This window comes from Sitodiplosis mosellana, unplaced genomic scaffold (assembly GCF_009176505.1).
Source record: "Sitodiplosis mosellana isolate CC-2019 unplaced genomic scaffold, AAFC_SMos_1.0 Smas_scaffold_14, whole genome shotgun sequence".
Lineage (NCBI taxonomy): Eukaryota > Metazoa > Arthropoda > Insecta > Diptera > Cecidomyiidae > Sitodiplosis > Sitodiplosis mosellana.
In genome coordinates this window covers 753,581-780,024 of record NW_022595256.1, presented here as the reverse complement: position 1 = coordinate 780,024, position 26,444 = coordinate 753,581, and the positions used below count along the sequence as shown (strand labels likewise).

The following is a 26,444-nucleotide window of genomic DNA, read 5'->3' as shown; positions in this document are numbered from 1 at the left end:
GCATTTGAAATGAGGATTTACGAAAATCGTACATTTTTTTTGTTTTCAAGAGTTTCATGACTGCAGTTTAGTGTGTCGGATTATTCTGCAACATTACACGTCATACTTTTTTGGTTTTATTAAAGGCCAGTGCAAAAGTTCTGCCAAGAGGCACAAAATTAAGCCTTCAACGTGACTGAGTATGTGTTGATTGCCTTCGAAGATTTTTCACACAGGTTTTTGCAATCATGACATTAACACATTTTGCGGTCTATAACATGATGTATCCTCATCGCAATAATAAACAAGCCGAGAGAATACATTTTTGTTCTGTATTTCGCTGGCGAACCTTGCGCGAGAGAGAGCATTATTTGCAAGCGCCACTTTGCTGTGAACCATATAAATCTAATTATAAAACGCGTGTGACATATATTATTGCATACAAGTTGTAAATTATGGACGGAATAACGAGAGAACCTGCCACATCAAATCAACGAATTTATCTTAGTTTTATTTTTTCGTCGAAATGAGAATCCGTCGACGAACGATGTGGGAACACGGAATACGGAACATTCATTTTTCACTATCAGCGTTGTTCTTTGAGTTGAGTTTTATCACACAATGTTTTTCGCCATAGCACGACTTTTTTGCTTGTCAGAAGATGGAGAAGATAGTAACGAAACCAATCTACACACAGATTCGCTTCATTTTTCTATGCTCGTCCATTGCGTACATGTCAAATGTGGGCAAACTCAAACTATAAATATGATGTGGTGGCCTTTAAATTCCTCCCGCCATAAAATTTATGCATCGGTGAATGTCGGAACAACATATTCGGAACATTCGACCACTTTGTTTCGCCACCAACATTTGTAGATTGTGTCGCTCAATTGGGGGGCCATATCTTCCATTGTAGAATAGAATGATTCGTTTTCATAGAGCGGAGACTTAGATTACAGAGATAGAGTTCAAGTGAAGAAATTGACAAAGAGAAAATGGCAAATGAATATATCAATTCATTTATCATTTAAATATTTGAGAATAAAGCAGAACGTAAATGTAAATCTATAGTTACCGTCATATTTTCCCCGATCATAACTTAATAATCTATTTTACCCATTTTTTTCTAAAAAATATCCTCATCAAATTCATGTCTGATCCTATTTGTCGACAAATTTGACTCATTACATTCAATCGCGATATTCTATTGTAGATTTTGAAAATAGACACTGGATGTAACATGAACTCAAAGTATTAAACAGAAGATAGAAAAAAATCGTTCTGCTTACTTTGTGTCAGTGAGAAGAGACTTATTGAATTCCGGATAAAAAATTGAAAACATATATGCAATTTCTGTTTCACACTCGTCGATTGTGGACAAATCTGTAGATATTTTTCAATCATTATAAACTGAACGACTAAAAATAATGTTTTTTATAGAAAATTGTAATATCGGCAAATTGTTGAACATTTCTATTCCATTTCACTGTATCCTACTCCTTGAATAATGATATAGCACAAGATGATAGAAATTGACACCTACTCATCGGTATAAATTTCATTCGATTTCAAGGCGTTGAATGTATAGCAGAGACCCTCTTCAGTGAAAATAAGCTTCAGCGATTTAGTGCATTCAATTTCTTCATTTTTCCACAAACACGCAGGATACATTCCTTTCAAAAGATTGTACGGTGCGTCGGGAATTATTTCGTAAATATTATTCGTGGGCATACGTGTGCTAAAGCATTTAAGTAAGTACGTTTCTCTGAAAAGAAAGGAAAAGGCAGAGGATGCACAAAGGAAAAAATGATTTCAATATATTTTCAAATGTGTTGAGAGTGTTAGTTTGCCTCACTCTATATCGTCCAATGTCTTTAAATGTTTGAGTATGTTAGTTAAAAAGGAACCATAACTTTTAATTGAAGAACACACAGTGACCATTGGAAATGGAATCATTGAAATGGGGACATCTTTTTCTGCCGAGTTCATTGTAACTGGCGTATCGCACCATTTCAACCAAATATTCTGAATCAATGAACTGCACATCCAAATCGAAATTTCAAAAGCGAATAACCACCATAATTAGACCCCCCATCCCGCCGGGAATTGCGGGAAATTCCGGAAAATCCCGATATTTTCACCGCCTTCCCGGTTCCCGGTTTTTGTTCGTTTTCTAGTCAATTTTCCCGATATTTCTTAAAATTTTGAAATAATTTTTTTTTTATTCAAATCATAGAATATTATCTTTGTTCGATGATGAACAGACGTGTGCAAGGTCAAAAATTCTAGGGGGGGGGGGGTTAAATTTGCCTGCCGGGGGGGGGGTTTGGAAATCGATTATATCTAGTGTAAAACCAGTCTCCGAAAAAAGTGAGGACTAAAAAAAAAAAAAAAGGTCCTCACTTTTGAAAATCGATTATATCTAGTGTAAATTTTTCCACATCGCTGGGGGGTCCACATTTTGGAATCCTAGAGGGGGGTAAAACCGGAATACCCCCCCCCCTTGCACACGTCTGATGATGAATCATAACAATCGAATCAACTTTTGCAACATGGATTTAAGCAGTACATATGTTTTGGCGAAGAAGCAGAAAAGAATAATTCTCGGTATAAATTAATCGATTACATAAACATATTTCATTTTGGCGATCATTTTATCAAATAAACAACTCTAGACAATAAGTCGACAAAAATGAGTGCAATACAATCTGGTGCTAAATACCAACAGGACAAGAATCGAATGTCACAGTCTGCTCTACTACTGAATAACATGGCATACATTGAATCTACCGACGACGATTGCTAATTTTCACGTTTTTGCTTAGAAATATCTTCAGGAACTTCATTATATTTATATACATTTTTTTTGCTTTTTCCTTTCAATAATATTCCCGATATTTTTCAATAAAAATCCGGATTTTTTTTATAAAAACTCCCGATATTTCCCGATTTTGTGATTTAGAAAAAAAACATCCCGATTGTCCCGATTTTTCGACGACGAATTCCCGATATTTGCCAAAATATCGATGGGGGGTCTAACCATAATCTATCGAAAATATTGTAGGGAGGAGATTCAAATGCAGTTTTTTTAGACAATGTAACAGATATTGACCTTTCAGTCCAATGCAGGAACTGTTCAGTGAAATACTGAACACTATGGATCGTACTATTTTTACAATATTCTCTAGACAATCGCTGTACAATCAGGAAAATCCGTCGTACCTATAAGTCAATCGAAAAACAAAATTGAGTCTTAATAATGATAATTTAGTTTGAAGAACTTACCGGAAATCGAACTCCATTCACGATAATCTTCTTGAAGTGGCTATATCGGTACATTTCTCTTCAATTGATTTTTCGTGCAATCTGCTGAATGAGTGGAATTATTCACTAAAAGCTCAGCCCCTTTCAACAGTTCACAATGTTTTAATGAATAAAGCCTTCAATAATATTGATTTTACAGAAAACAGAGACACAATACACACATTAATAAATTATTAGTTTTTTTTATTTATCACTTGAATGTTTCATGAATACACGCAATACAATATAATCTGGAGAACAATTTTTCTTTAAATGGCCTTTTCAAACAATCAAATTGCACGAACGTTGATTAATAAACTAAAAGCTGTTGTTAGGAAAGTCTTATGTCCATTCCAATTGTTCTAATTTTGAATTCAGCTAAAATTTTTCAAGAGTGCATTTATCGAAGAACTACCAATAAGGCGTAAAAATGTGATTAAATTTTGATCAACTGACCGAGAATTTTTTGCCGATATCTTTTTTTTCATCGATCGAACTTAACTTTTTAGTTAAAGCTGTGGCTTTGAGATTTAAAATTAAAGCCGTGGCTTTAACTTGAAAATTGAGTTCTGATAGGTAAAAATGACGATATCCATGTTAATATCGTGCCTAAGTGTTCACACTCTATTGGTGGTTTCCACAAATTTGCTATTTTAAAAATTAAAGTCGGCGTCAAAATTAAAACAGGAACGGATATTACACTTGTATTGTTAGCAGGACTTGAAAAATCCGTGTGTTTCATGGCCCATAATTCGACGCTTCGTGTAGAGTCTTTCAAAATCCCGAAAAGGAATCAATTGGGTCTAGTGAACATCGAGTTTTTATGGGTATTTGCAGCTGCCAACCTTTTTTATCAAATGCTACGCTAGAATACTGCAATACGCTGCACCAAAATATATCAAAATGAAAACAGTCATATGTATCGTATTGGTAATAATTTTCTAATTCCATTTTGTAGATAGCCAAAGATGATAATTAAACATAAAACTAAAATCTGTTTTGGAAATGAAAAGTTTAGAGTTATGAACCACGGAGTAGAAAAAAAAATTACGATTTGTACATTGTACATTTAATTCAACGGTGAAAAATGGCAGACAGTTAGAGTGATTTATATTTCCCTAATCAAAATTCAAATAATTTGTTCGTTTGATATCACGAATTGGAATTCTACGAACGAGACCGTGCCAAAAACAAATATGTGAGTATGAAAAAACATGAAAAATCCTCTGAATCGGATAAGTAAGCGAATCTATTTTTATAGTAGTTTTTCGTCGAATCAAATGACGGAAAGATATTCACAATTTTTCGGTTGAAATCGGTAAGCGTAATCGTGGACCGCTACTACAGCGATAAATTTTATACACTGTAAACAGCGCTCGTATGTGTTGTGTGCTACGAACGCTAGTGAACGTGTGAGCAAGCGAAGCGATTGAGCGAACGAGTGAAATTTCACACATCAAACATTTGTTCCGTTTGTATTTGCAAAACAAAAATCGAACGGGAACACAAAAAAAACGACGGCAAACAACAAGCAAAAACACCCATCGTGCATCCCATTCAACTGAAACTTTCCGATATAAGCATCATCAAGTAAAAATCAACATGAAAATCAGAGCAAAGTTTCGACGCACGTATGTAAATGTATTTGACTGTGAGTTGCCTTCATACAATATCCGAAACGAAGAGTTACATAGAAGAAGTGCGAGTGATGGAGGAGAGAGTGTTGTCTGGCGAACACACAGATGAAAGACGAAGAAGCAAAAGAATAAAAAATAAAAAAATAAAATCGAAAGCATCGCACAAAATATATCAACAGACGTAATCACGATTCAACCGATCCGAATATCCGAAAATCACACACAAACTTTTATTTCGTGTAGCGATTTTTAGTTGCCATTTAGTGCGGTTCGCCGTCAGGTCAACGGGTTTTGAGTTAAGTCGCTTGAAAATATCGCGCTCGTTAAACCGCTGTTTTTTTCTTTGCTCTCTCATCGATACATATCTATACGTATCGTGTGTCTGTGAGTTGAACGTGAACCATTAAATTATTCGAAATTAATTGAGTGGGCCCATTGGGTCGTGTGTGCGCGAGCAGCAAAGGCTATTCGACGATCTCAACATCGACCTTAAATGGCATACAATGAAGTTAGTGCATACAAGAAAATTCGATTGAAATTCTCAAGTGACATGTTTACATTTCTCGTTTACAATTCAAAGCGTTTCCTCTCCTCATCATCATCGATACATAAAATTGCATTTTAACGACGACTACGATGAAATCGATTTCGGGCTCATTTTCGTTCATCGTTCTTCTGGTTGTGTTCGTAGTTTTAAGTAATAGTGTAGCGTTATCACCTCGAAAAAATGGTACAACCACCAAAGCAACGGTGACTGTGAATAAGTGCTGTGGCACAGGTGAATGGCTAACGAGTGAAAATGGCCAGTGCATAATCGACGGTGATAATGATAAATGGTGGCCACTGATATTTATGATCAAACTACAATCGTATTTCGAACCAAAAGGTGGTGCTCCGAAATTTATGAAATATCGTGAATCGCGTCCGTCGTGTGAAAAACCCGAATTTTACATCGGACAAGATAAGCTGGCACTATTTACCAATGGTTCACTGTACCTATCGGCAAAGCATAAATCAATTGAGCCTCAAAATTACTGTGTTGATAAGAATTCGGCCATTGTCTGTGATCCCGATGTTAATTCACCTGATGCCTTAATCCAGCCAACAAAACTGTTGAAAATTCGTAAGTGCTGTGTCAAGAGCGCGGTTTATAAATCACACGACAGCACATGTATTCCATCAAACGATTACACATTGGCCGATGTCGGACAGATTGTGTTCAATTCAACGCGAACGGATATTTTGTTCGGTTTCCCCGAATGTAAAATTAGCAAATATTTCACGATAGCGGAAACATTCAAAGAATCCAATTTGGATTGGGATACCAATCGACTGGTATTGCAATCCGGACGAAAGTTAAATTGGCAAGATTTTTGTCTCGAACACGTCATCGATAATGGAACTGATAACATACTACCCCTAAGTGTATTCACATGTGCCGACCATCTTTATGCGTCTCCAAATACCAACCCAACGCCAGAAAGGGTAAGTTTTGTGTCTCATTGTGAATTCTCGATATTTACATAAATAATGACAATCGAATTGGTAACAATCACTGTCGATAACTTTCAACATTTATCTCCCATTTCATCCCAATTCATGTTTGATATACCCCGAGTGGTTTTTTTTCTCTCTCTCTCTCTCTCTGTCTCTCTTTCTCTTCCATTCAGGACATACGTTTCATCTTATTTCCGATCGGATTGTTAATTTCCGTCGTGTTTTTGCTGGCGACACTTGCCACACGCTATGTATTACCATCCAATCATCACATACTTCATTGGCGTTGTCAAACATTTTATGTTACATGCTTGTTGATCGGAGATCTTCTGTTGGCATTCACCCAGCTATTTGGTCGCAATGCAAATGGTTTTACATGCGTTTCAATCGGTATGTATACGTAGTACAAGCTATATAGACTAATAAAATGAACGCATTTCCAACAGAACTGAACAAATATCGCTCTGTTTACATTGGCTTTGTGTTTGTTGGCATTTGCATCAAACACTTTCACACGAAAAGTTTGACGAAAACTTATTCCATGTTTGGATTCGGATTTTTTGTGTCTTGTGTCCCTATTCCCTGACAGAACGACAGGCAGAATCAACGCATATTTGAAATGTTGAACATTTCCGATACATCAGCAACGGTTAAAAAAGTTTTTTTTTTAACTTTACATAAACATTTGGCAGGGTCATTATCGACTTATCGTAAAATGTAATGGATTTATGGGAGCTGAAACTCGAAATTCCCACATACGAACAAAAACAACGACTGCAGAAAAACGCTATAGGTTTTTAAACGCTCTTTTCTCAAGAGACACATAAATAAATTTAAGTGAACTTTTCCATTGTGTTTTTCGTACAGAGTTCAATTACATTCAGCATTGGCATTGGACACGCGAGCAGAGAGTGAGAGAGAGAGAGAGAGATGACAATGCCAGTGGGAAGCACCAATCTGATGCAACCACGATATTAATTAAATCGCGCCAAAATATTATCGATTCGCATCTAAAAATCGCCAAAACGCGGACCAGACACAATTTATGTCGATAAATTCACACTCACATTTTTCACACATCATTCGAATGCGTGCGCGCGCGCTGCGTTTGCATATTATCAGCAAATTTTTCAGAGACAGCAACAAAAAAAAAAACATCAACGACAATAATATTAACGGAAATTCTTTAATAAAATTTATATATGTGCATACATTTTGCTGTGACAATGAGCGCCAAAAGCAAAAACAATGTGGTGAAACACACTGAAAAAAAGCAACAACAACAACTCAATAATATTTATGGAGAACGCACATGAAAAGGCGAATGAAATGCAACCGAAAATAGCTCAGCTCTCAAAAATAGGTTTTTGTTTATGGCGGAAATCATTTGTGTGCAGGCAGATTCATTGCACCTTTTTTTGCCTCGTTCCCTTCACTGCTGAATGTGTGTGTGTGTGTGTGTATCGTTGATTTCGTTTTGGGTTTTTGTTTGGCTTCCTTTGTTTGCTCGGAAATTTTTGAGGATTCTTTTGGCTGTTCGAAATAATTGCATTCGCGCTGAATTGTACAGTGTACAATGTACACATTTGTGTCGCATGGAAATGAGAACTTAGCTATTCGTCCCATCGTCAGCTCATTCATGTATTCTTCATGAATACAATGCACTGATTTCGAAAAATGGTTTTTAAATGGAAATCGGAAAAATTCTACAATGGCTGGCATGGAATTTTCATGCCCTTTTTGCATTGCGCTCCGTGTGTTGAAATGTGATTTTTTCCTCTGATTGAACACACACACACACACACACACACACACACACACAGTGGAATAAATATATGCACGTTTAATAACAAATTCAAACATGAAAGGAACGCGATAGATTGAAATTGTGCATCGAATGGTAGTTTCTGCTTTTGCGATTAGTCGAACGACAAAAAATGAACATATCCAACTGGAACAAGATATCGACTCGTTTATGCTATGTGTATGACTGTTCGCTTCAATTTGTTCTCTTCGAGAACAACGACAAAAACAGACTTTGATTTTCCGATTTATTGATTATTAAAATTTCTTTGTTATGTCTGTGACTGTTTAGATCGACATAATGAAGCGAACACGATGTTCAATTGCCCAGTCACGTACACACACCAAAAAAATGATTATTCTTTAAAAAAAAAAGAACGCTGCAGTATTTGTTTTATGCGTACTTTTTTTGCGTTGTTTACTTCATATTTATTTTGTCGCCTTCAATGATGCAGCTTCAGCAATATGACTGTGTAAATCAGACGAAAAACATAACACGCAGCAATAAACACACAGTTTGTCAAGTCAAATATGCTGCTGCAACAGTGTGTTTAGTTGCAATTTAAAAGCGAAACAACCCGATAAACCACTGCTAGATAATGAATATGCAATGTCGATTCCAATTGCTGAATGTACATATTTATTTCCCTTGTTCCAACACAGAAAACTTTAAATTATTGTCGGTTCTCTTTTCTTATGCGCTGTGTCTCTGTACGCCTGAATGCACCAGAGAAAAAAAAGCGATAGCGAGAAAGATTTAAAAGTTTAAAAATGGATTCCTTTGCAAATCAACTTTCAGTCCATCGTCTTCAAAATAATTCGCACTCTCTCCCCCTTTCCCTCGCATCTCGGTACCAAGCCAGTTTGTGCATCAACGAACACAGACGAAGTTTTGCTGCGCGAATTTTTACACGTTCACAACGTCGTCATCGTGTACACAAGCTCGGCTGGCAAAGACAATTTCAATTTTCTCCTTTGAAACAGCAAACAATCGCCGTAATGAATGGAAATCGCTCAAAGGAATCGTTGAAATAGTTGCACACTGAATGCTCTCTCGCAGTGCCCGAAAAGGCTCAATGCAGCATCAGTACCAACAACAACGCAGGAAAAAAGAACGATGAAAAATTGCGATATATAACACAAAAATAGTGGATACAAATAGGAGCAGTCGGGATGGTGAACAGGAAGCAAGTATGAAAGTGCTGCAACTTTTTAAACCTAGGTTTTAACTCGAAGCTTTGATTATATGGATTTTGCCTACAAAATAAATCTTCGGGAAGAACTTTTTCTTCATTGTTGAAAGCACTGCATCAGAGTGCGGCCTGTGTGTGTGTTTGCACCAGAAAAATAAGAAAACACGCAAAACACGGTCTCAATATAGTAAATTATGAGACGGCATTGGCTTGTTACTGCCGTATACATCGACATCGGTTTATACAGTAGTTCACCATGTTGCCAAAAAAAGCGGCGACTGTACAAAAGTCAACTCATTTTAAACTGTCTACTGCTTTTAACAAAATCACACTAAAACTGTTGAAAACTTTTGTGTCATTGCAGCCGTTTCGATGCACTTCTTTTTCCTGTCTGCTTTCTTCTGGCTTAATACCATGTGTTTGAATATTTGGTACACATTCAAGTGAGTATTAGTTTAGACTGGACCTTTTTGCATTTTTTCGGTAAGTGATGTTGGTTGTTTGAAGAAGTTTTCGATGGAATTAAAACACAAACACAATTTGAAAATATTTTTGTTTTTCGGAAATATGCTAATTGAATTCTCGTTGTTAATTATTTCAATCAGAAATCTTCCCATTCATTTCGACGTTGATTTTCAGTAAGCATAGCTATTATTATTATGTTTCAAGCCAAGTGGCACGGATAACATGTGCTCATATTGCATGATTGATGTGTGTACTTTGAAAATAATTTCGAGCATGAGGTCGTCAAGTGGCTCAAATAATTTTGATTGGAACATGTGTTTCATAGCATAGCACTAGAGTACCTCTAGTCTATATAGGCGTTTGCTATGAATTATTACATCATAATCTGGATTTAGTCTCGATTTCATTTTTCAAAGCAAATTGGTGACCCACAAAAATGAAATTCATTTCAGGAGATTCCAAACTGTTTTTTTTTCGTGGTTCCATTTGATGAACTTTTACACTTTGCATTTGCTACTTTCCAATCAATATATTGATATTGATTTGTAAACAAATTATTTCGTAGTTTATATATAGATAAATGGAGCCCACATTCGCCGCCTTTCAATTAATTTCATTCCAGACTGAGCACGGCAACCAAATCAAAATCAACACACCGTCTGATTATTATTATTACGGTGTGATAAAATTGTTTATAATCAGATGATTCAATTCAACTAAAACGAAAAGCAAGCGAAACGTGCAAAAATCGCAAATCGAAATATGTTTTTAATAGAATTGCGCGCGAAAGCGCCGTGAGATTTCTTTCAGTCTCTATCTCACTCTTTTCAACTTCGAAAACAACTTTTGAATTCATTGCAACAATTAAATCGTGTTTCGACGAAAAGTCGGAAGAGAGAATTCGGATTCGCATGAACTTGTACATATCTGAATGAAATGCTTGTTAGTCGGTCGTGTACTTATTACGCCTTATTTCTGCACAAATTAACCGTAAAATGTGAAAATAGAATTTCATAAATTCTACTAAATGTCTTAATAATGACTCAAGCAAATCCGATTGCTGTGCACCACGTTTCACGATTCCAAACAAAGTTTTGTTTTTCTTGTTCTTTTTTTTCATCGCATATTTCGAATTGGACGTTTGCCAACATAAATCATAAAACGACCGACGAGTTCTTTTCTTTCTATATATTTATAAAACAAACTAATAAAGTTAGCTTAACATGGCTCTGCATAAGTTCAGACAGTTTGAAAACTTTTCGTTTTAAAAAAAAATCCACCTCCGCATCATAGTACACAATGTGCGTTGAAAGATAAAAAGGGCTTATAAAAACGACTCTGAATTGGTTTAATCAAAGCCATTAATGATGTTATGTTGGTTGCATTTTGATTGTATGTAGGCGATTCGGTGACTTTAGATTTAATTACGCCAGAGTTCATGTCAATTTGTCATTTGTTGCTACTGTTTTTGTTTTCCGTTTAAAATTTGATTCGATGGCACGTACGGATAGTCGTTATGATTTAAATAACAACATTTTTCACTTAGAAACTTATTGAATAGTATTGCGATGGCGGCGGCGACGGACCGAGAGAGTGTTGTCAGTGAACAAGTGCATCAACTCAATGACTCTAATTACGAATGCACGTTCGTCTGTCAGTAAAACGTATATTTCGCGGAAATTGACGTTCAAGACAAGAAATAATAATGCAAAAACATAAACAATTGCACGACCAACATACAATGTTCGCCTCTGAAAATCGAAAGTGCGATGGCTGAAATGCGAAACCGTATATTTCAGTAAACATTTTCAAACAAAAACACAGACTCGCTCACGATTTTCCCTCTATTATTTTGATGACAACAACGACTAAATAGGCAAAATGCAATTAAGCGGCTCAAATTATTTTTGAATGGAAGAAAATGCACACTAATTCAACCGTCTTTATTAATTTATGAGCAGAGGAGGAAAAAAAATTGCCAACCATAGGCAACCAAATTAATGCAATCGGACGCAGTATTAATTGGACAAATTCCTGGAACAAAAGTTTTAATTTCATTTCCGAAGAACGAATGGCAATTTCGCAATTCTTGGATTCATGCTGTCGCAACAGCAAAAAAAAAACAAACAAAAACACATTTTTAGGAAATGAAAAGTGTCACTTTGAAAACTCATGTGATGTTTGTGTGTGTATTTTGCAGAGATTTTCGGCCAAAGTCACTGGAACGAAGTCATGAAAAAGTGCGATTACGCATTTATAAAGTATACGCGTTTGGTATTCCGTTGTTAATATCAAGCGGTGCGGCTACTTTGGATCACATGCGGAAAAATTCACTCGCCCAAGATGCGTATCTACAGCCGAGATTCTGTGAATCGGAGTATTGGTTTTCCGGTCAGTATTACATTGTGACTAATAAAATTTGTGCTGATGCTTTAGTCTCATATGTTTTAGCAATCCATTAGCTAAAAACAAAATCCAATTTTCGATTTTGGTAATATGTTGATTGTTGATACATGTATCAATACGCTGCAGCGTATATGTTAAGTTTTGGATGGAAATGGACGGAAAAAAAACCATTTACCAAATGCAATTAAAAGTTTTTCGTTTCAAACAGAAAAAAAGATGAATGAAACTTGCCATCCTAAAATGTTTTCGCCCTTTCAATGTTCCCAAAACATAGGTAATATGGAGAAGTTGGCATTTTTCTATGGGCCGGTCGGAGTTTTACTGTTTATCAACCTACTGCTATTTGCATCAACCGCTCGACAATTAACTTGCGGTCTTTGGAAACGGGAAGAAGTTAAATCAACTACAGAACGGTAACATATTTGTTCGCTTCAAGCGACAAGCGACTGCATGCAAACCATCATGGACATGGGCTTGACATTTTAGCAGCAATGTAACATGTACGCGTCTTGTTGCTCTCTTGTTTTCACAGCACGACGCTCGGCAAAATTTGTATAAAGCTTTCGATTGTATGCGGATTGACGTGGATAGCTGATGTAATATCATGGGTGCATGGTGTATGGTTTGGCGGAGGGTACTACATTTGGATTGTTACGGATTTGATAAACACGTTGCAAGGTGTTTTCATTTTCATCGTTATCGGATGCCAACCGCAGGTAAGGCGAAACTGATATCATAATCTCTATGTAGTATAGACAAAACCATCGTTCACTACGTTGTATCTTGATACGTATCTCTTCCTCCCTCTCTCTCTCTCTCTCTGTCTCTCTTTCTTTATCTATCTGTCCCTATCTTCCTCTCTCATTGTAATTGTATATGCATTCAGGTTTCAAGTGTATTGAAGCAAATCTGGCGATCGAAAACCATCCAATGCCGGCATAGGAATAGGAATGCCGAAGGCGGTCAACAAAATTCCAGTTCGTCACAAATTGCCTCATCGCTGGGCGAATCAATCACCAACAATACATTCACCACATCAACTGCGAAAATTTCCGCCGAAACTGCATGCTAATTCTTAATTCATCGTCTGCTGTTAGCCATTGGAATCTAGCATATAATTTTGTTTTTGGAAATAAATTAAACAACTCATTCGATTCCACTTGTCGTCCATAGTAGAAATTTATTTCATGTTTTGATTTATTAATACGTATCATATGCTGCTGAGATTACTACTTTTAATTCATGCTCAAATTTATTATCAGTTTGAACGTCACGAAATATATTCACTAGTTTTTGTTGTGCCAAAACCGATTGTGCTTGTATCAAGATGTGTTTTTTTTATCAGTATTAAAAGTAATTGAAAAACAAAATCGAGTCGGTGTTTTGTTTCATTCAAATCGCTGAAGCCATAGAAAGCTGCTGACTTTATTGAATGAATCGAAAATCGCTTGCGGATGAATCCATAGCATAGCGCCATGCTATTCCAAATACGTCAAAGTTTGATATTGTTGCAAGGCTCGTGTTTGGAAGTGGCGAATCAAAATTCGTATCACATCACCGTCTCGAACGTGATCTCAGAATTAACGGATCAGATCATACGTGGCGATTGCTTCTCTCTTGAATCAATCAACACACACATGAAAATAATTTTACTAATTTTTATGAAGCTTTGCTGAAAATGGATCCACCGATTGCCTATTATATTCGTTCGTGTTCACGAAACCTACCCAAGAATACAAAAAAATTGACAAACATGATTTGTGTGTATTAAAAAACACAATTTGATTTTTGTTTAATGTATGCGACATTTGAATGAATGGAATGAAATACGCATACATTTTATTCGCACTTGGATTTATTCGATACTGAACGCAAAATCGATATTCGTTCAATGAACATCAGTCATGTCGTAGAGTCGAAGTGAAGAGGTTTCATTAACAACAAATTTTATATTTTATTTTGACCCCGTAGCCGTCAACATTGTGTGCCGATAACATACTGGTTTTTGCTTTTTGTTTCTGTTCGTCGAACTAAGTTTGTGCGATAAGTTGATAAGAAAAGTCTATCTTTGAAGTTATTGTTTTGGTAATCTGCACGGATTTTCAAACAAAATGAGTTCTGGTTCGAATTTATCTTGGTGCACTGCAGATAACGAACCCGATGAGAGTGTACAATTTCTTGAGGGGATGAGTGAAAAAAGTTTGAATTTAAGAGTTTTGTATGTAGTACCAAGACCACAACAATCGAACAATGTGATTCAAAACATTCAAAATGATCGAACTGTATGCGAATCGGTGGTGCAAGTACAGGAGAATACAACAATTACCGGCAGCTGTTGTTGTTGTAGGAGTAGTATGAAGATAATCCGACGAATAACCGAGCTATACGCACTGAAAATGCCTTGGATTATCGTATTGTTGAGTATCGTTCAGGTTTGTATGGCTTTTGAATGCGTCAATATGGATAAATCTACGCTCAAATATTTCTTACATTTAAGTGTTTTTGTTTTCTATTCCACATGATCAGGTGATCGTTTACTTTGTTGCTTGTAATGACTCTATCGCACTCCTTATATTCAAACCGCAGAAGAAATACGATCTCTGGCGTTTTATCACGTATCACACCATTCATTTCAATTTAACGCACTTACTACTGAATGTTGCTCTTCAGGTACTGAACTCGTCTATTTTTCAAACGAAACTTTTCAGAATTTTTCAGAAATTCAACCGTCTCCATCGCAAAGCACATTCAATGGATACGGTAACTATTCTTTTTGGTTTCTCATGGCAGATTCTCATTGCGTTACCGTTAGAAACGACTGAAGGTCATATTCGAGTTCTGTTTGTTTACTTTTCTGGTGTGGCATTCGGAGCACTTGGATCATTACTTTTAAACCCAACACAGGCAATAGTGGGATCATCCGGTGGGATTTACTCTCTTCTCTTCAGTCATATTAGTCAATGTATCTTGGTAAGAAACACATGTTTTGATACGAAAATAGAATGTACTATAAAATAGCAACTTTGCGGAAACTCTATACTTTTTTCCCTCAATTGTCTCTCTTTGATACAGAAGTGGACACAAATTTCACATCGAACTTTTCGGCTGGCTGCCGTTTTGATGCTATTTTTCAGCGATGTGTTATTCTTAATATTGAAGCATATTTATTGGAGCAACGTTGAACCAAAGATTTCTTATATAGCACACATAAGTAGGCCTTACCTTCAATTAACTTCTACTTCCTGTTACAAAACTGTTTACTTTGCTTCAATACTTTCCCTCGTTTAGGTGGTGGAATTGCCGGGTTATTTACAGGGCTGATAGTTTTTAAGAAAAGAAACAATCCATCAAAATCATTGTAAAGTAAGCAATAGAGAAGCATTAGTTTCAAAAAAGGTTGAGTTTAGTATCAGTTCTGCAGCAAGAGAAAATTTAGGCGATCATCATCTTTTGGATTTGTATCACAGCAGCCCGAGTAGCAAAAATCTCAGGCTTACAACCAAAATTTGTTATAAATCGGTTTCAATTCAGTTATTCGCAACAAAATATGTTATAGAACAGTTGCAATGTGGTTATTAGGTAACAAGACATCCGCTTTGTTATATATAAGTTATAGAAAAGTTATTTTTAAGTTGCAGAAAAGGAGAAATATTTTAACAAGTTTACCAACTGGTTGCCAGATAACTCATAATCTCAAAACTTTATTGTAACGTTGCTGCAACTGCGATTTGGTTACATACGTAACCATGATACGTCAGTGCATTTCACCTTGTCAAACATTCATACAATTGGTCCAAGAATGCAATTCCTGTTGAAGAATTTGCCAAGCTAATGAGTTTCGAAAACGTTGGAAACGTTAAACGTTTCGCGTTGGTGGATTTCATCTAATCTAAAACCAATCATTACAGTAAAAACAGAGAAAGCACAAAAAACAACTTGTGTTGAAACTACTTCATTACTATCTTTCTTGTTACAATAACGTAATTCAAGTTATAATTAAGTTACATTCATGTTATATAGAGGTTACAGTAAGGTTACTTCAACTGAACATATTGAATGTAGATATGTTGCATAAATAAATAAAATTTGGCTGTCATTAGAATTCTTTCCGTAAGGCATACATCGCCTAATCAAAATTCTGTGGCAATAAAATAAAATCATGGAAAATAAAACAAAAACAGACTGATTTCATTGAAACTGTCGTGGGATAAAATCAAAAAGAATGAAAATTATAGAAAAAACGTAGAGAATTGTCCAAAAATATGCTGGCATCCAAAATATTGTTTGACATTGAAACGCAAAATAGAATTTTTTTTATTACTCTTACGTTTATACAATATTTTAAAAACTGAAATGCAACTTGAATAACACAAGTTGTAAATATGTTGCCGAAATGTTTTTGCAACGTGTTTTTATATGATGAAAGTCTAGATGGAAGCTAAGAAGTTCCTGCAACATTACTACATGCAAAAGATGTAGAAGGCGGTTGGTGGTGCGCTGTTTGTGATTTGAAATAGCGAAATAAGCAAGGAATGGAAGCACACATGGCTAAGGATCATCCAAACTATGAAAGCCCACCACCAAAAGTCAATGTTGATACATCTGTACGAGTAAATGGATACCGATGCAATATTTGCTCACAAATACTTGGCACTGCGAACGGATTGGTCTCACATAAACGAGCTCTAAATGAGGTAATAGTTCGAAAGGAAGACGTGCAAGGTGCTTGGTGGTGCAATATTTGCGAGAAGAAATTTGCTAAAAAGGAATTACTGCAAATGCACGGTGGAAAATTGTCCATATAAAAGCCGAACTATTACCCAATTCAATCGACATGCCAATTCACACACCAAAGGCCATATTCGATGCTACGGTTGTTTTTTGAACTTCGTCGATTCACAAAGTTTTACAAAACACGAGCGAGTGTGTACATTCCGTAGTTACGAATGCTACACATGCGGTTATCGTTCCCTCACCATACAAAAAATTAAAATCCACATGGTGATCAATCATCAAGTGACAATGGTACAATGTCATTATTAACAGCAATTGCAAACAACGTACCATATGGCTTCTCGGTCCAGCTAATTCTGGCGAATCTTTCATCGTCGAGTCTCTCACTGTCTTGTTTTTGTTGGTCGGTAGTATTAGTAATTCTACAGAACCCGGCCAATTTCCTTTCCAAGACTTAATTGATTGCAAAATCAACTATTTCAATGAGCTAGTGACCGGCCCTTATTAAAAGCCATGGTTAAATATTTTGGAAGCTGCATCATTGAAAGCTAATGTCAAATATGGCATTGGTAAAACAATTCAAGGTGCACCTTCGTTCATTTGTTCGAATAATGGTGATATTTTCGACATGAATAAGCCAGAATGGAACAGCCGAATTCTTCAGTTCGATGTGGTCGATTATACCGAAGAAACAATAAAATATGAATATTCAGGCAACAAGATTTATCCTGTTGCATGGATTCATGTTTTTATGAATCATTTGGACATCGTCTTATAAATACGAGTAAAAGTGCGAATTCAGCCATCTTGGTTAGAAGCAGGGCATTTACCCCTCATAAAACAAATAAAGAGGCAATGGAATGAAGTAAAATTCCTTACAGGATGTTCGTATTGGTCCGAAGCGGTAGACAAAGGGCAACATGTGGTTAAAAATTGACGCATAAGACGAGTTATAACAGAAAAACCTGAAATGTGCGGAATGTATATAGAGGTGTCAACGGACAAAATTTTGTCCGTCCGTCCGAAAAAATTTTGAAAAAATTCGGACGTCCGGTCCGAATGTCCGAAAACCAATTTTTTTTCGGACGGACGGTCCGAATGTCCGAATTTTTTTTCGGACGGACGGACGGAAGGACAAGAGGTTTTGTCCGAACTTTTTGAAATTTTTCGGACGTCCGAATATTTTTCTTCGTATTCTTTTTCGGCGACATTTTTGCATTTTTTGGTTGGAAAACTCTCGGAAGTCGAGAGCGTATTCTTATCCAATTTTCTTTTGTTTTTTTTAATTAAAAAAATTTCGGACAAAACCCCTTGTCCGTACGTCCGTCCGAAAAAAAATCGGACATTCGGATCGGACGTCCGAAAAGATATTTCGGTTTTCGGACGGACGGACACCAATGTCCGAATTTTTGTCCGTGTCCGTTGACACCTCTAAATGTATACGCTTCTAGAAGAAGATGATTTCGAAATGATGAAACAAGTGGACAACCTGACAGTCTCTTTTGAATATAAAAGAATGTTAAAGGGTATGATTACGCTTATTACAAACTTCTACAACGGAAAAGATGCTGGGATAAAAGCATTACAGCGCTTCACATCCGACCACTGGAAGAAACCTCACACAGAATTACACTGATTAAACGGTACTTGGCCGACAACGAAAAAACAACATTTGTGGTCATTCCATTCCAATCTCCAATCAAAAATGAGATTTATCCCGTATTCGAAACAATCATGAATCGCGGAAGTAAGGCACTCAGTGAAGCAAAGGTAAATAAACCGACACAGAATGATAACAATGGTCATAAAATGCATAAATACATCACCAATTGGCAGGCTTTGTTATGCGCTAAATCCATCACGCTGAATAAATTCATACGATAGATTTATGCGATAAATGTGATGCGCTCGCTTTGCGGTGACGCATGAACGGTGAAGCATGAACGTTCATGCGTGAACAACTGAAGAGCAACAGACTTCGTTCACCGCAAAGCGAGCGCATCACATTTATCGCATAAATCTATCGCATGAATTTATTCAGCGTGATGGATTTAGCCCATAACAAAGCCTGCCAATTGGAATCAAGCAGACGATTTTGCTGTACTGTGTTTTTGCTTGGACATTGTGCAAGATTTGCCTCTTGGATTCAAAAAGACTAGTGGCAATGATTTGATTAGATGCAACCAAAACGACATATTTTAAAACCATATACAAGAATAATGTCAGAAGCCTTACTTGGTGTCTATTCAGGCGGAGAAAGCGAAGACGACTCGAACAACAAAAATGAAAACGAAATCGGAATCGGCGTATGTTCAAGCGGAGAAAGCGATGAATCAAGTGAATCAGAAGAGGAATACAAAGGTTTAGTAAATGAAGCCGTACTTGGTGTCTGTTCAAGAGGAAAAGCGATGAATCGAGTGAATCAGAAGAGGAATACAAAGGTTTAGTAAATGAAGGTGCCACCTGTTACATCAATTCGTTGCTGCAGTCGTTGTTTTGCACAAATGAACTTCATCGTCTTGTGTACGGTATAGAGATCGAACCAGGGGATGTCGATGATTCATTCGTTTTTTGGCTGAAATACATATTTTACGCGATGCAGTTCGGTGGATTGAGCAAAATCCGAACAATCAACATGATCCAATGTTTTGATTGGAAGGAAATGACCACCACAGCGCAACAAGATATACATGAGTTCTTGTGACGCCTGATAGATAAGCTAGAGTAGTTCGTCGACGGTACAGAATTCAAAGAGCGCTTGACACGATTGTTCGTTGGTGAATTGGAAACGACAACCATATGCAGTGAACTCAATTTCGTGAAGAAACAATCACAAATGTTCTGGGATCTTCAGCTGCCAATCGAAGATGATGATGACATATTTGGTGCGTTTCGAACGTATTTGCAGCCATTGAAAATTCCTGAGTAAGTTTCGTTGATTTCCCTGTTTTGAACATATTTCTGGCCTATTTCAATGAATATTCACATTTTTTCTTGCGTTCCATCCAGTTACGAACATGAAAGTGGTAAAGTGGAAGCGATACAAGAATACAAGCTTACCAGTTTGCCGGCTATATTGCATGTACAATTGCGGCGTTTCAATCTCAATCCGACGACCAAAGAAACAAGTAAAAATAACAAACATTTCCGGTTCTATCCAAGCCTTGATCTGACCAATTTCTGTAAAGATGCGATATATACGCTACATTCCATTTTGGGTAAGACTGATTGCTAATTAATCTTCAGATTTTTGCATATTTTATCGACATTTCGAATGACTTAAACATTCTTCGCAACAGTTCATTCAGGCACAAACACGTCGGGTCATTACATGGCATACGTTTGCCCAAAGGCCGATGGTAAATGGCTTAAAGTCAACGATGAAACGGTTACAAAATGTTCACTAAAAGATGCTGTCGAGGAAAACTTTGGTAATGACAATGCGAACACAACAAACGCATACTTTTTGGTTTACATTAAGGAGTCGTGTATTCCGAACATTCTTCGAGACATCGCAGTGGATGAGGTCGTTTCATTGGATTTGATCAAAGCCGAAATGAGTAAACAAGAATTAGAGAAAAAGGACATTCAAGTGGTTGTAAATCATGGAGATTCTGTGCTAATTAACCGAAAATTTAGCATTGATATAAATATTGTTTTATAACTAAAATAAAAGACCAAAAGTTATATTTGAATTAAATATTTTCCTTAGAAAAATCGTCGGGGCTGAGCCCCATCTGCATTTTTTCTAGCGGTACGGCGCTGTTGAATGAAATTTTTCGACTGCATTTAGCAGTGTCCGTAAGTTGAGTTTGTAAAAGTGAAAATATTCGCCAACATTTTTTCATTTTTTGACCATATTTCTCGTTTCATAGTTCGATTTTGGACAATTAGTCATCGAAAATGAATATGGCAGCACGGAATTAGCCGGAACATACTCATTGTAAGTTACAAATTTTCAATCAAATCGGAAATATTTTCAAGAAAATAATAGCGGAAAAATTTTAACTCTTTATCGTTTTCAGTGGTCGTAGATCCAGGTTCTCATATGGAACGCCAATTGTTTATACGCGTTTTGCCAATTTCTTGGCATGGATTCAAAGCAAAATAACCAATCAATGCACGTATGCACCTAAAGAAGCCAGCCATGGCGAGAACTTCAAACAAACTTGTGTCTTCATCCGAGAATAATAGTAAAAATTCATGCGGATAAAAGTGATGTACCTAAATGTCCAAATTGGAAATCCATTTCCTTCATATCAAAGGGGAGAAAATAAATCAAAGAAATGTTGAACTGGCAATTGAATAATATATATCCATAGGCCATGTATGGCTTAATTCACTGGAAAGTGAGTTACCATCAGTACTGTCCACCTTACAACACTGGTCACATCGATTCTTGGAGAATAAATTCTGCACTAATCGCTTTTTAATGTTCGGCGCCACAAAGTGCAACACATAGTGAGTATATGTATGCTGCATCCGAGGATAATTATCCTTCTATTTGTTTGCTTGAATGTGTGTGAGTGTATCGAAAATTCGCGACATCTCTTGCTCTTCTGAAGCTACGACATTTTTCGCTTTTTGACCTTTAGTAACTTTGGCTGATAGCTCTTGTGATTTTTTTTAGTTTTTTTTTTTCTTTTTCGATTTGTTTTTTGATTTCGACCACCAAAGCACCAAATCCATCGGTTCGGTCGTGCTCCAGAGCCGCTGAATTGCCTCCGTTTTAGTCTTATTTTTACTCATTGAATAGGATATTCACAATTGGTGAGATCTGGGTTGGCCATTTTTACCTTGTAATAGGTCTGACCTTCTTCTCAAGACAATTTTTTCTTCAAAATACCATCTTTTTTCCTTCTACTCTTCCTCTTTTGAGATCAAATAAAATAAAGAGCCAAAAGGTGAAAACAGCACAAAAATAGGTAATATAACTCATGGTAAAACTATTTAGTTTTCTGGTCATTTTCGGATATTTTTATGATAAAAATATATTTCTTTCTGATCATATTTCGAAAAATTCTCTGTTAATTTTCGATATATTTCTGATAAATTCTATATTTTTCTGATCAAGTTACGAAAAGAGTTTCTGATAATTTTAAATATACTTCTGATCATTGTACTTTTTTTTCTGATCAATTTTGAAAAAAGATTTCTGATCATTTTAGATATTTTTCTGATCAAATTAATAAAAAAGTTTCTGATCATTTTGAATATTCTTCTGATCATTTTTGATATTTTTCTGGTAATTTTCCTTATGTTCGGATCATAATTAATTAATCCCAATTTTTTCAGTGACTGTGTATACACATTTTTGGTGTGGTCAGGTGCAAGCATATAACGTCCTATATTTGACAGTTAAGGTAATTACGGGTAATTAGTTGATGTGTAAATGTTTGAAATAATAGCTTGGATAATTTGAAAGAGAAAACCGAGTCAGTTGCATTCTCGCCTTTGACGAATACAGATTGAATTTGTAAAACACTCAGCCTTTGCATTTAAATCGACTCTCGGCAGAAGATCATTAAGATAAATATATAGTGAAATTGTGGCATTTTCTTAAATCGAATAATATTTCCCGATGGAACAATCGACATAAACCAGACGATTGTTGAGAAATTTGCTGGACAGCCATTTCGAAGGAGACAAATTAAAGTGGAAAAGGAAGACAAACTTCTGTGCGGTGAACTCAGTCAGCAATCCAAACGTAGAAAAATGGAATACTACAATGAAAATCCAACCGAAGGAACTCATATCACTGATATGATTCAGGAATGTCTCGAGCACATATTCATGTATTTGGATTTGGAGGACCTAATTAACGTAGCCCACGTGAACAAATATTTTCGAAATTGTACGTACTTGCCATTTCAGCGAAAATATTCAAAAAGAGTCGTTGAAGTTAATCCTGTTCCTGTGAACCCAAACCGACTAATTGAACAAGACCCAAACAGTGTGAAAGTAATCAAAGATTTCAAAACGAGCTTGAAAACTTTACGATGTTTTGGCCACATGATCACCAAAATATCCGATCCGTTTATGACAGGCAAATGGGAGCACCACCCAAGACATTTCTTACTTCTATCTTATATGAACGAATACTGTGCCGATTCACTAGTCAAGCTTTCAGCGGGCACAATCTTTGAATATACAGATTTTCTAACAAAACCATTTATAAACGTTGAAGAGATTGAGTTCAAAAGATCCTATCAAGTGCATAGATTGAATAAGGTGTTTCCAAGAGCACGTCGTCTAAAACTTGAGCTGTACGGTTGTGGAACATCATGCATATCGGAATATTTTCCGCATTTGGAACATCTAGAAATTGACTATTTACACCTTTCATATGACCATGAACATTGCGCCTTTTCGATTGCTTTGCGTTGTAATCCTCAATTACGAAGTTTGAGTTTGAATCTCGGCGAGAGCAGCGCACCATTAACATTCGCGCAACAATATTTTCAATCAATCGAAATTCTTCATTTAAAAATGAACTATTCATATTCTGACCAAAATGTGATACATTTACCGAATGTAAGAGAATTTCATTTGAATTTAGTACTGTCTGGAAATAAAAAAATTCCATTTTTGTGCGAGCACCTGAAAGATTTTACCTTTTATGGGTATTTTGACGGAGGAACTAAACCATTTTTCATGTTTATTAATGAGCATCCAACAATCGAAAAATTGACTTTTAAAAATTCGATTGAGTGTTGGAACATCCTTATGGACAAACAATTGCTTATGAAAGCATTGCCTTCGCTAAAAGAAATTGTATTCCTTCCGGAAATAGAAAATGGCATTTCCATTAATTTTATGTCTCGCTTCGCTCGGCTTCGGGGCTAGGTCGCTTCGCGTATCAAATGAAAAAATAAAAAATCTGAATAACGTCTATCTTTAATTCGAATAATTTTTTCATTTTCCAGTCACTCATCATCATCATCCATTCGTTTAACGTTCTAATTTTTCTCTTAATAAACATATATCTAATTTATATTTTTCACTCGAATTCAGAGCAATTTTTTGTTTCACCGCATAATTCTTTCTTGCATTGAAGAAAACAATACATTTTCTCTTAAATCAGTGTTTCAAGCTTAAACCATTACCTCTTCCAAGCTACTTTATATAAAGAAAATCTACGTGTGTCTTCTCCCCATTTTGAGTTTCTTTCTTTCAAAACAAATTTCACTCATGTATGGTTTGTCCTGATGCGAATTATCATTTTTTTTCAATCTCTTTTACAATAATACGCATTAAATGTTCGTTGCCATCAATCCACATTAATGTACATTGTATCGGAAAACGATGAATTTTTTTTTTCTTCAAACTTTTGAAAATTTCATTTGAAAATCAAAACTGCATTTATAAGATCCTTCTTGAGGCCGCGAGAAATCAAACAGCGCGCATAACAACAAATCCATGAATCAAAAAAGGAAAGATAACTGGCTACATACATACACACACAGAGACGAACATTCAGTTTGATATATATTTCTCTGATTAAATATTTGGAATTATTGTAACTGTGAAAACGTATATGGCAGCACGGAGTTAGTCGGAATATACTCATTGTTAGTTACAAATTTTCAATCAAATCGGAAATATTTTCAGGAAATTAATAGCGGAAAATTTTAACTCTTTATTGTTTTCAGTGGTCGTAGATCCAGTTTCTCACATGGAACGCCAATTGTTTATACGCGTTTTGCCAATTTCTTGGCATGGATTCAAAGCCAAATAACCAATCAATGCACGTATGCATAACATCAATTTTTGGAGAATAACATCTGCTTTAATAGCTTTTCAATGTTCGGCGCCACAAAGTGCAACACATAGTGAGTATATGTATGCTGCCTCCGAGGATAATTATCCTTTTGTATGTGTGAATTGTAATATTTTGAAAACAACTGAAGTAAAACCAAAATGAATTCAGAAAAATGAAATGGACGACACTATGCAAATACAGTGGCTTGGATTGACATATGCCGTTCTTCTCGAAAAAATAACAAAATCAAAAAAAGGAAATAATTTAAATAAATACAAAATAAAACTTGTTTCAAATGAGTTTGTGGAATTTCTCTTGGTGATTAAAAATTAAACAGTTCAAAATGAATATTATTCAAATGCTCATTTCGTTGGCTGTTGTCAGCGCTGTAAATTGTTACCCAGCTGAGAATAATTCCTGTGATTGTGGTAATTATGAATTGATAATTGAATTTGTTCTGAGAGCAATGTTCTCTAGATTTATTCTGACATGAAAACAATTTATTGGCGGCGTAGTACGGATTTGAAAAATATTACATCAAGTAGATGCCAATTGCATCGATTCAAATGTGTTCCTTTCTGTAGATTTGAGCTACAGAGCATGTAGAAACTGATGTAACAATGCATAGGATCTGTGACAATATTGTAACCATTTCTCTTCCTTAATTTTACCAGTTTGCGGTCAGGATAAACAAAAGTTCGGCGAAAACGAACAACAGCCCGATCAAAATCTGTAGACAGTCGGAGTGTTTTGGGGACCATACGGGGATCCCATGAATTTCATTTGTTCGGGTTCTTTGATATCAGATAAACATGTGCTGGTTTCAGGGTCTTGCGCCCATGAAGTAGTTGACAATCACGAAATGCATCAGCATACAGAAGTTTGCTTGGGTGGTACCAATGTTGATGACATCAGACGAAACATTATACGTGTCCATAAACACGAGAATTATCAATTTTCTGATATAAGCAGTTTGATGACCATTGACTTTGATATTGCTATCTTGCAATTAGACAAAGCCGTTCCGTTTGGACACAATGTTTAACCGATCTGTTTGCCACAATCTCCGCTAATTGGTCACAGTGATTAGTATTAAATGCACTACGTGCGGTGCAATTGTGTGGCACTGGTACAATCAGACAAATGTATTTCAGATCGAAAGCACAACGAACTCATATTCAAATCTGGACAAAGAAATAGTGCGAGGTACACAAACAAAATAAACAAATGACATGATGTGCGCCGGAGATTACGAAAATGAACTCTCAGAACCAGAGCATTGAAGTTTCTGGCTATGAAACGACGCGCGCTTGTTCATTCAACGATTCTCACACATAGTGTTTGACCCTTGTCAACAAGTCTGCCTATATCCACGCATTGCCACTTTACATAGTATTCTTAAGAAATGTAAAATGTTCGCCATTTAGTTTTATATTGCCAATGCATTAGTTATGGGGATTTTTGTTTTGTTTATTTTTGTAAACAAATCTGCCTATCTTTTTGCATTGTCTCTGTGTATTTCTTATGGACATATACTATGGACATATACAGTGCAATGCAAAAAGTACACATACAGTCATGGACAAAATTGAGCGTACGCCTATAAATTTTGTGTTTTATTTTTTTCAGTAACTTTTCATCTCAAATGTAATATATCAATGGGAA

General features: G+C 36.0%; 3 protein-coding genes and 1 long non-coding RNA gene across 7 annotated transcripts; all 4 read left to right on the top strand.

Moving 5' to 3' along the window:
- Positions 1–4,661: 4,661 nt before the first annotated feature.
- LOC129567959 (probable G-protein coupled receptor Mth-like 1) lies at positions 4,662–13,653 on the top strand. The gene is made up of 7 exons (XM_055445353.1): positions 4,662–6,404; positions 6,590–6,806; positions 9,777–9,855; positions 12,078–12,268; positions 12,558–12,696; positions 12,816–12,999; positions 13,170–13,653. The coding sequence occupies exons 1-7, from the start codon at positions 5,556–5,558 to the stop codon at positions 13,353–13,355; spliced, it is 1,845 nt and encodes a 614-aa protein (XP_055301328.1). The 5' UTR covers positions 4,662–5,555; the 3' UTR covers positions 13,356–13,653.
- A 690-nt stretch (positions 13,654–14,343) lies between these two features.
- On the top strand, positions 14,344–16,461 carry LOC129567960 (protein rhomboid-like). 4 transcript variants are annotated; one of them, XM_055445357.1, is made up of 4 exons: positions 14,344–14,715; positions 14,810–14,953; positions 15,074–15,253; positions 15,356–16,461. In XM_055445357.1, the coding sequence occupies exons 1-4, from the start codon at positions 14,395–14,397 to the stop codon at positions 15,569–15,571; spliced, it is 861 nt and encodes a 286-aa protein (XP_055301332.1). In that variant the 5' UTR covers positions 14,344–14,394; the 3' UTR covers positions 15,572–16,461. The 4 variants fall into 4 exon arrangements, with proteins under 4 accessions (XP_055301332.1, XP_055301330.1, XP_055301329.1 ...); XM_055445355.1 differs by having other exon boundaries at positions 14,810–15,253; positions 15,356–15,494; positions 15,572–16,430; XM_055445354.1 differs by having other exon boundaries at positions 14,810–15,253; positions 15,356–16,430.
- Positions 16,462–19,963: 3,502 nt separating this feature from the next.
- Positions 19,964–20,681, top strand: LOC129567950 (ubiquitin carboxyl-terminal hydrolase 7-like). The gene is made up of 2 exons (XM_055445341.1): positions 19,964–20,235; positions 20,317–20,681. Exons 1-2 carry the CDS (start codon positions 19,992–19,994, stop codon positions 20,679–20,681), a joined length of 609 nt encoding a protein of 202 aa, XP_055301316.1. The 5' UTR covers positions 19,964–19,991.
- A 16-nt stretch (positions 20,682–20,697) lies between these two features.
- Positions 20,698–21,441, top strand: LOC129568013 (uncharacterized). The gene is made up of 3 exons (XR_008687898.1): positions 20,698–20,818; positions 20,893–20,960; positions 21,043–21,441. It is a non-coding gene; the product is annotated as an uncharacterized LOC129568013 (long non-coding RNA).
- Positions 21,442–26,444: the final 5,003 nt, after the last annotated feature.

Excerpts from the sequence above, each read along its gene's own strand:
- LOC129567950 (XM_055445341.1), top strand. The coding sequence starts at position 19,992 with ATGAATATTCACATTTTTTCTTGCGTTCCATCCAGTTACGAACATGAA. Across the intron at positions 20,236-20,316 it reads TACGCTACATTCCATTTTGG|TTCATTCAGGCACAAACACG; the intron begins GTAAGACTGATT and ends TCTTCGCAACAG.
- LOC129567959 (XM_055445353.1), top strand. The coding sequence starts at position 5,556 with ATGAAATCGATTTCGGGCTCATTTTCGTTCATCGTTCTTCTGGTTGTG. Across the intron at positions 6,405-6,589 it reads CCAACCCAACGCCAGAAAGG|GACATACGTTTCATCTTATT; the intron begins GTAAGTTTTGTG and ends TCTTCCATTCAG. Across the intron at positions 12,697-12,815 it reads GTTAAATCAACTACAGAACG|CACGACGCTCGGCAAAATTT; the intron begins GTAACATATTTG and ends TTGTTTTCACAG.
- LOC129567960 (XM_055445354.1), top strand. The coding sequence starts at position 14,395 with ATGAGTTCTGGTTCGAATTTATCTTGGTGCACTGCAGATAACGAACCC. Across the intron at positions 14,716-14,809 it reads TATTGTTGAGTATCGTTCAG|GTGATCGTTTACTTTGTTGC; the intron begins GTTTGTATGGCT and ends CCACATGATCAG. Across the intron at positions 15,254-15,355 it reads ATATTAGTCAATGTATCTTG|AAGTGGACACAAATTTCACA; the intron begins GTAAGAAACACA and ends TCTTTGATACAG.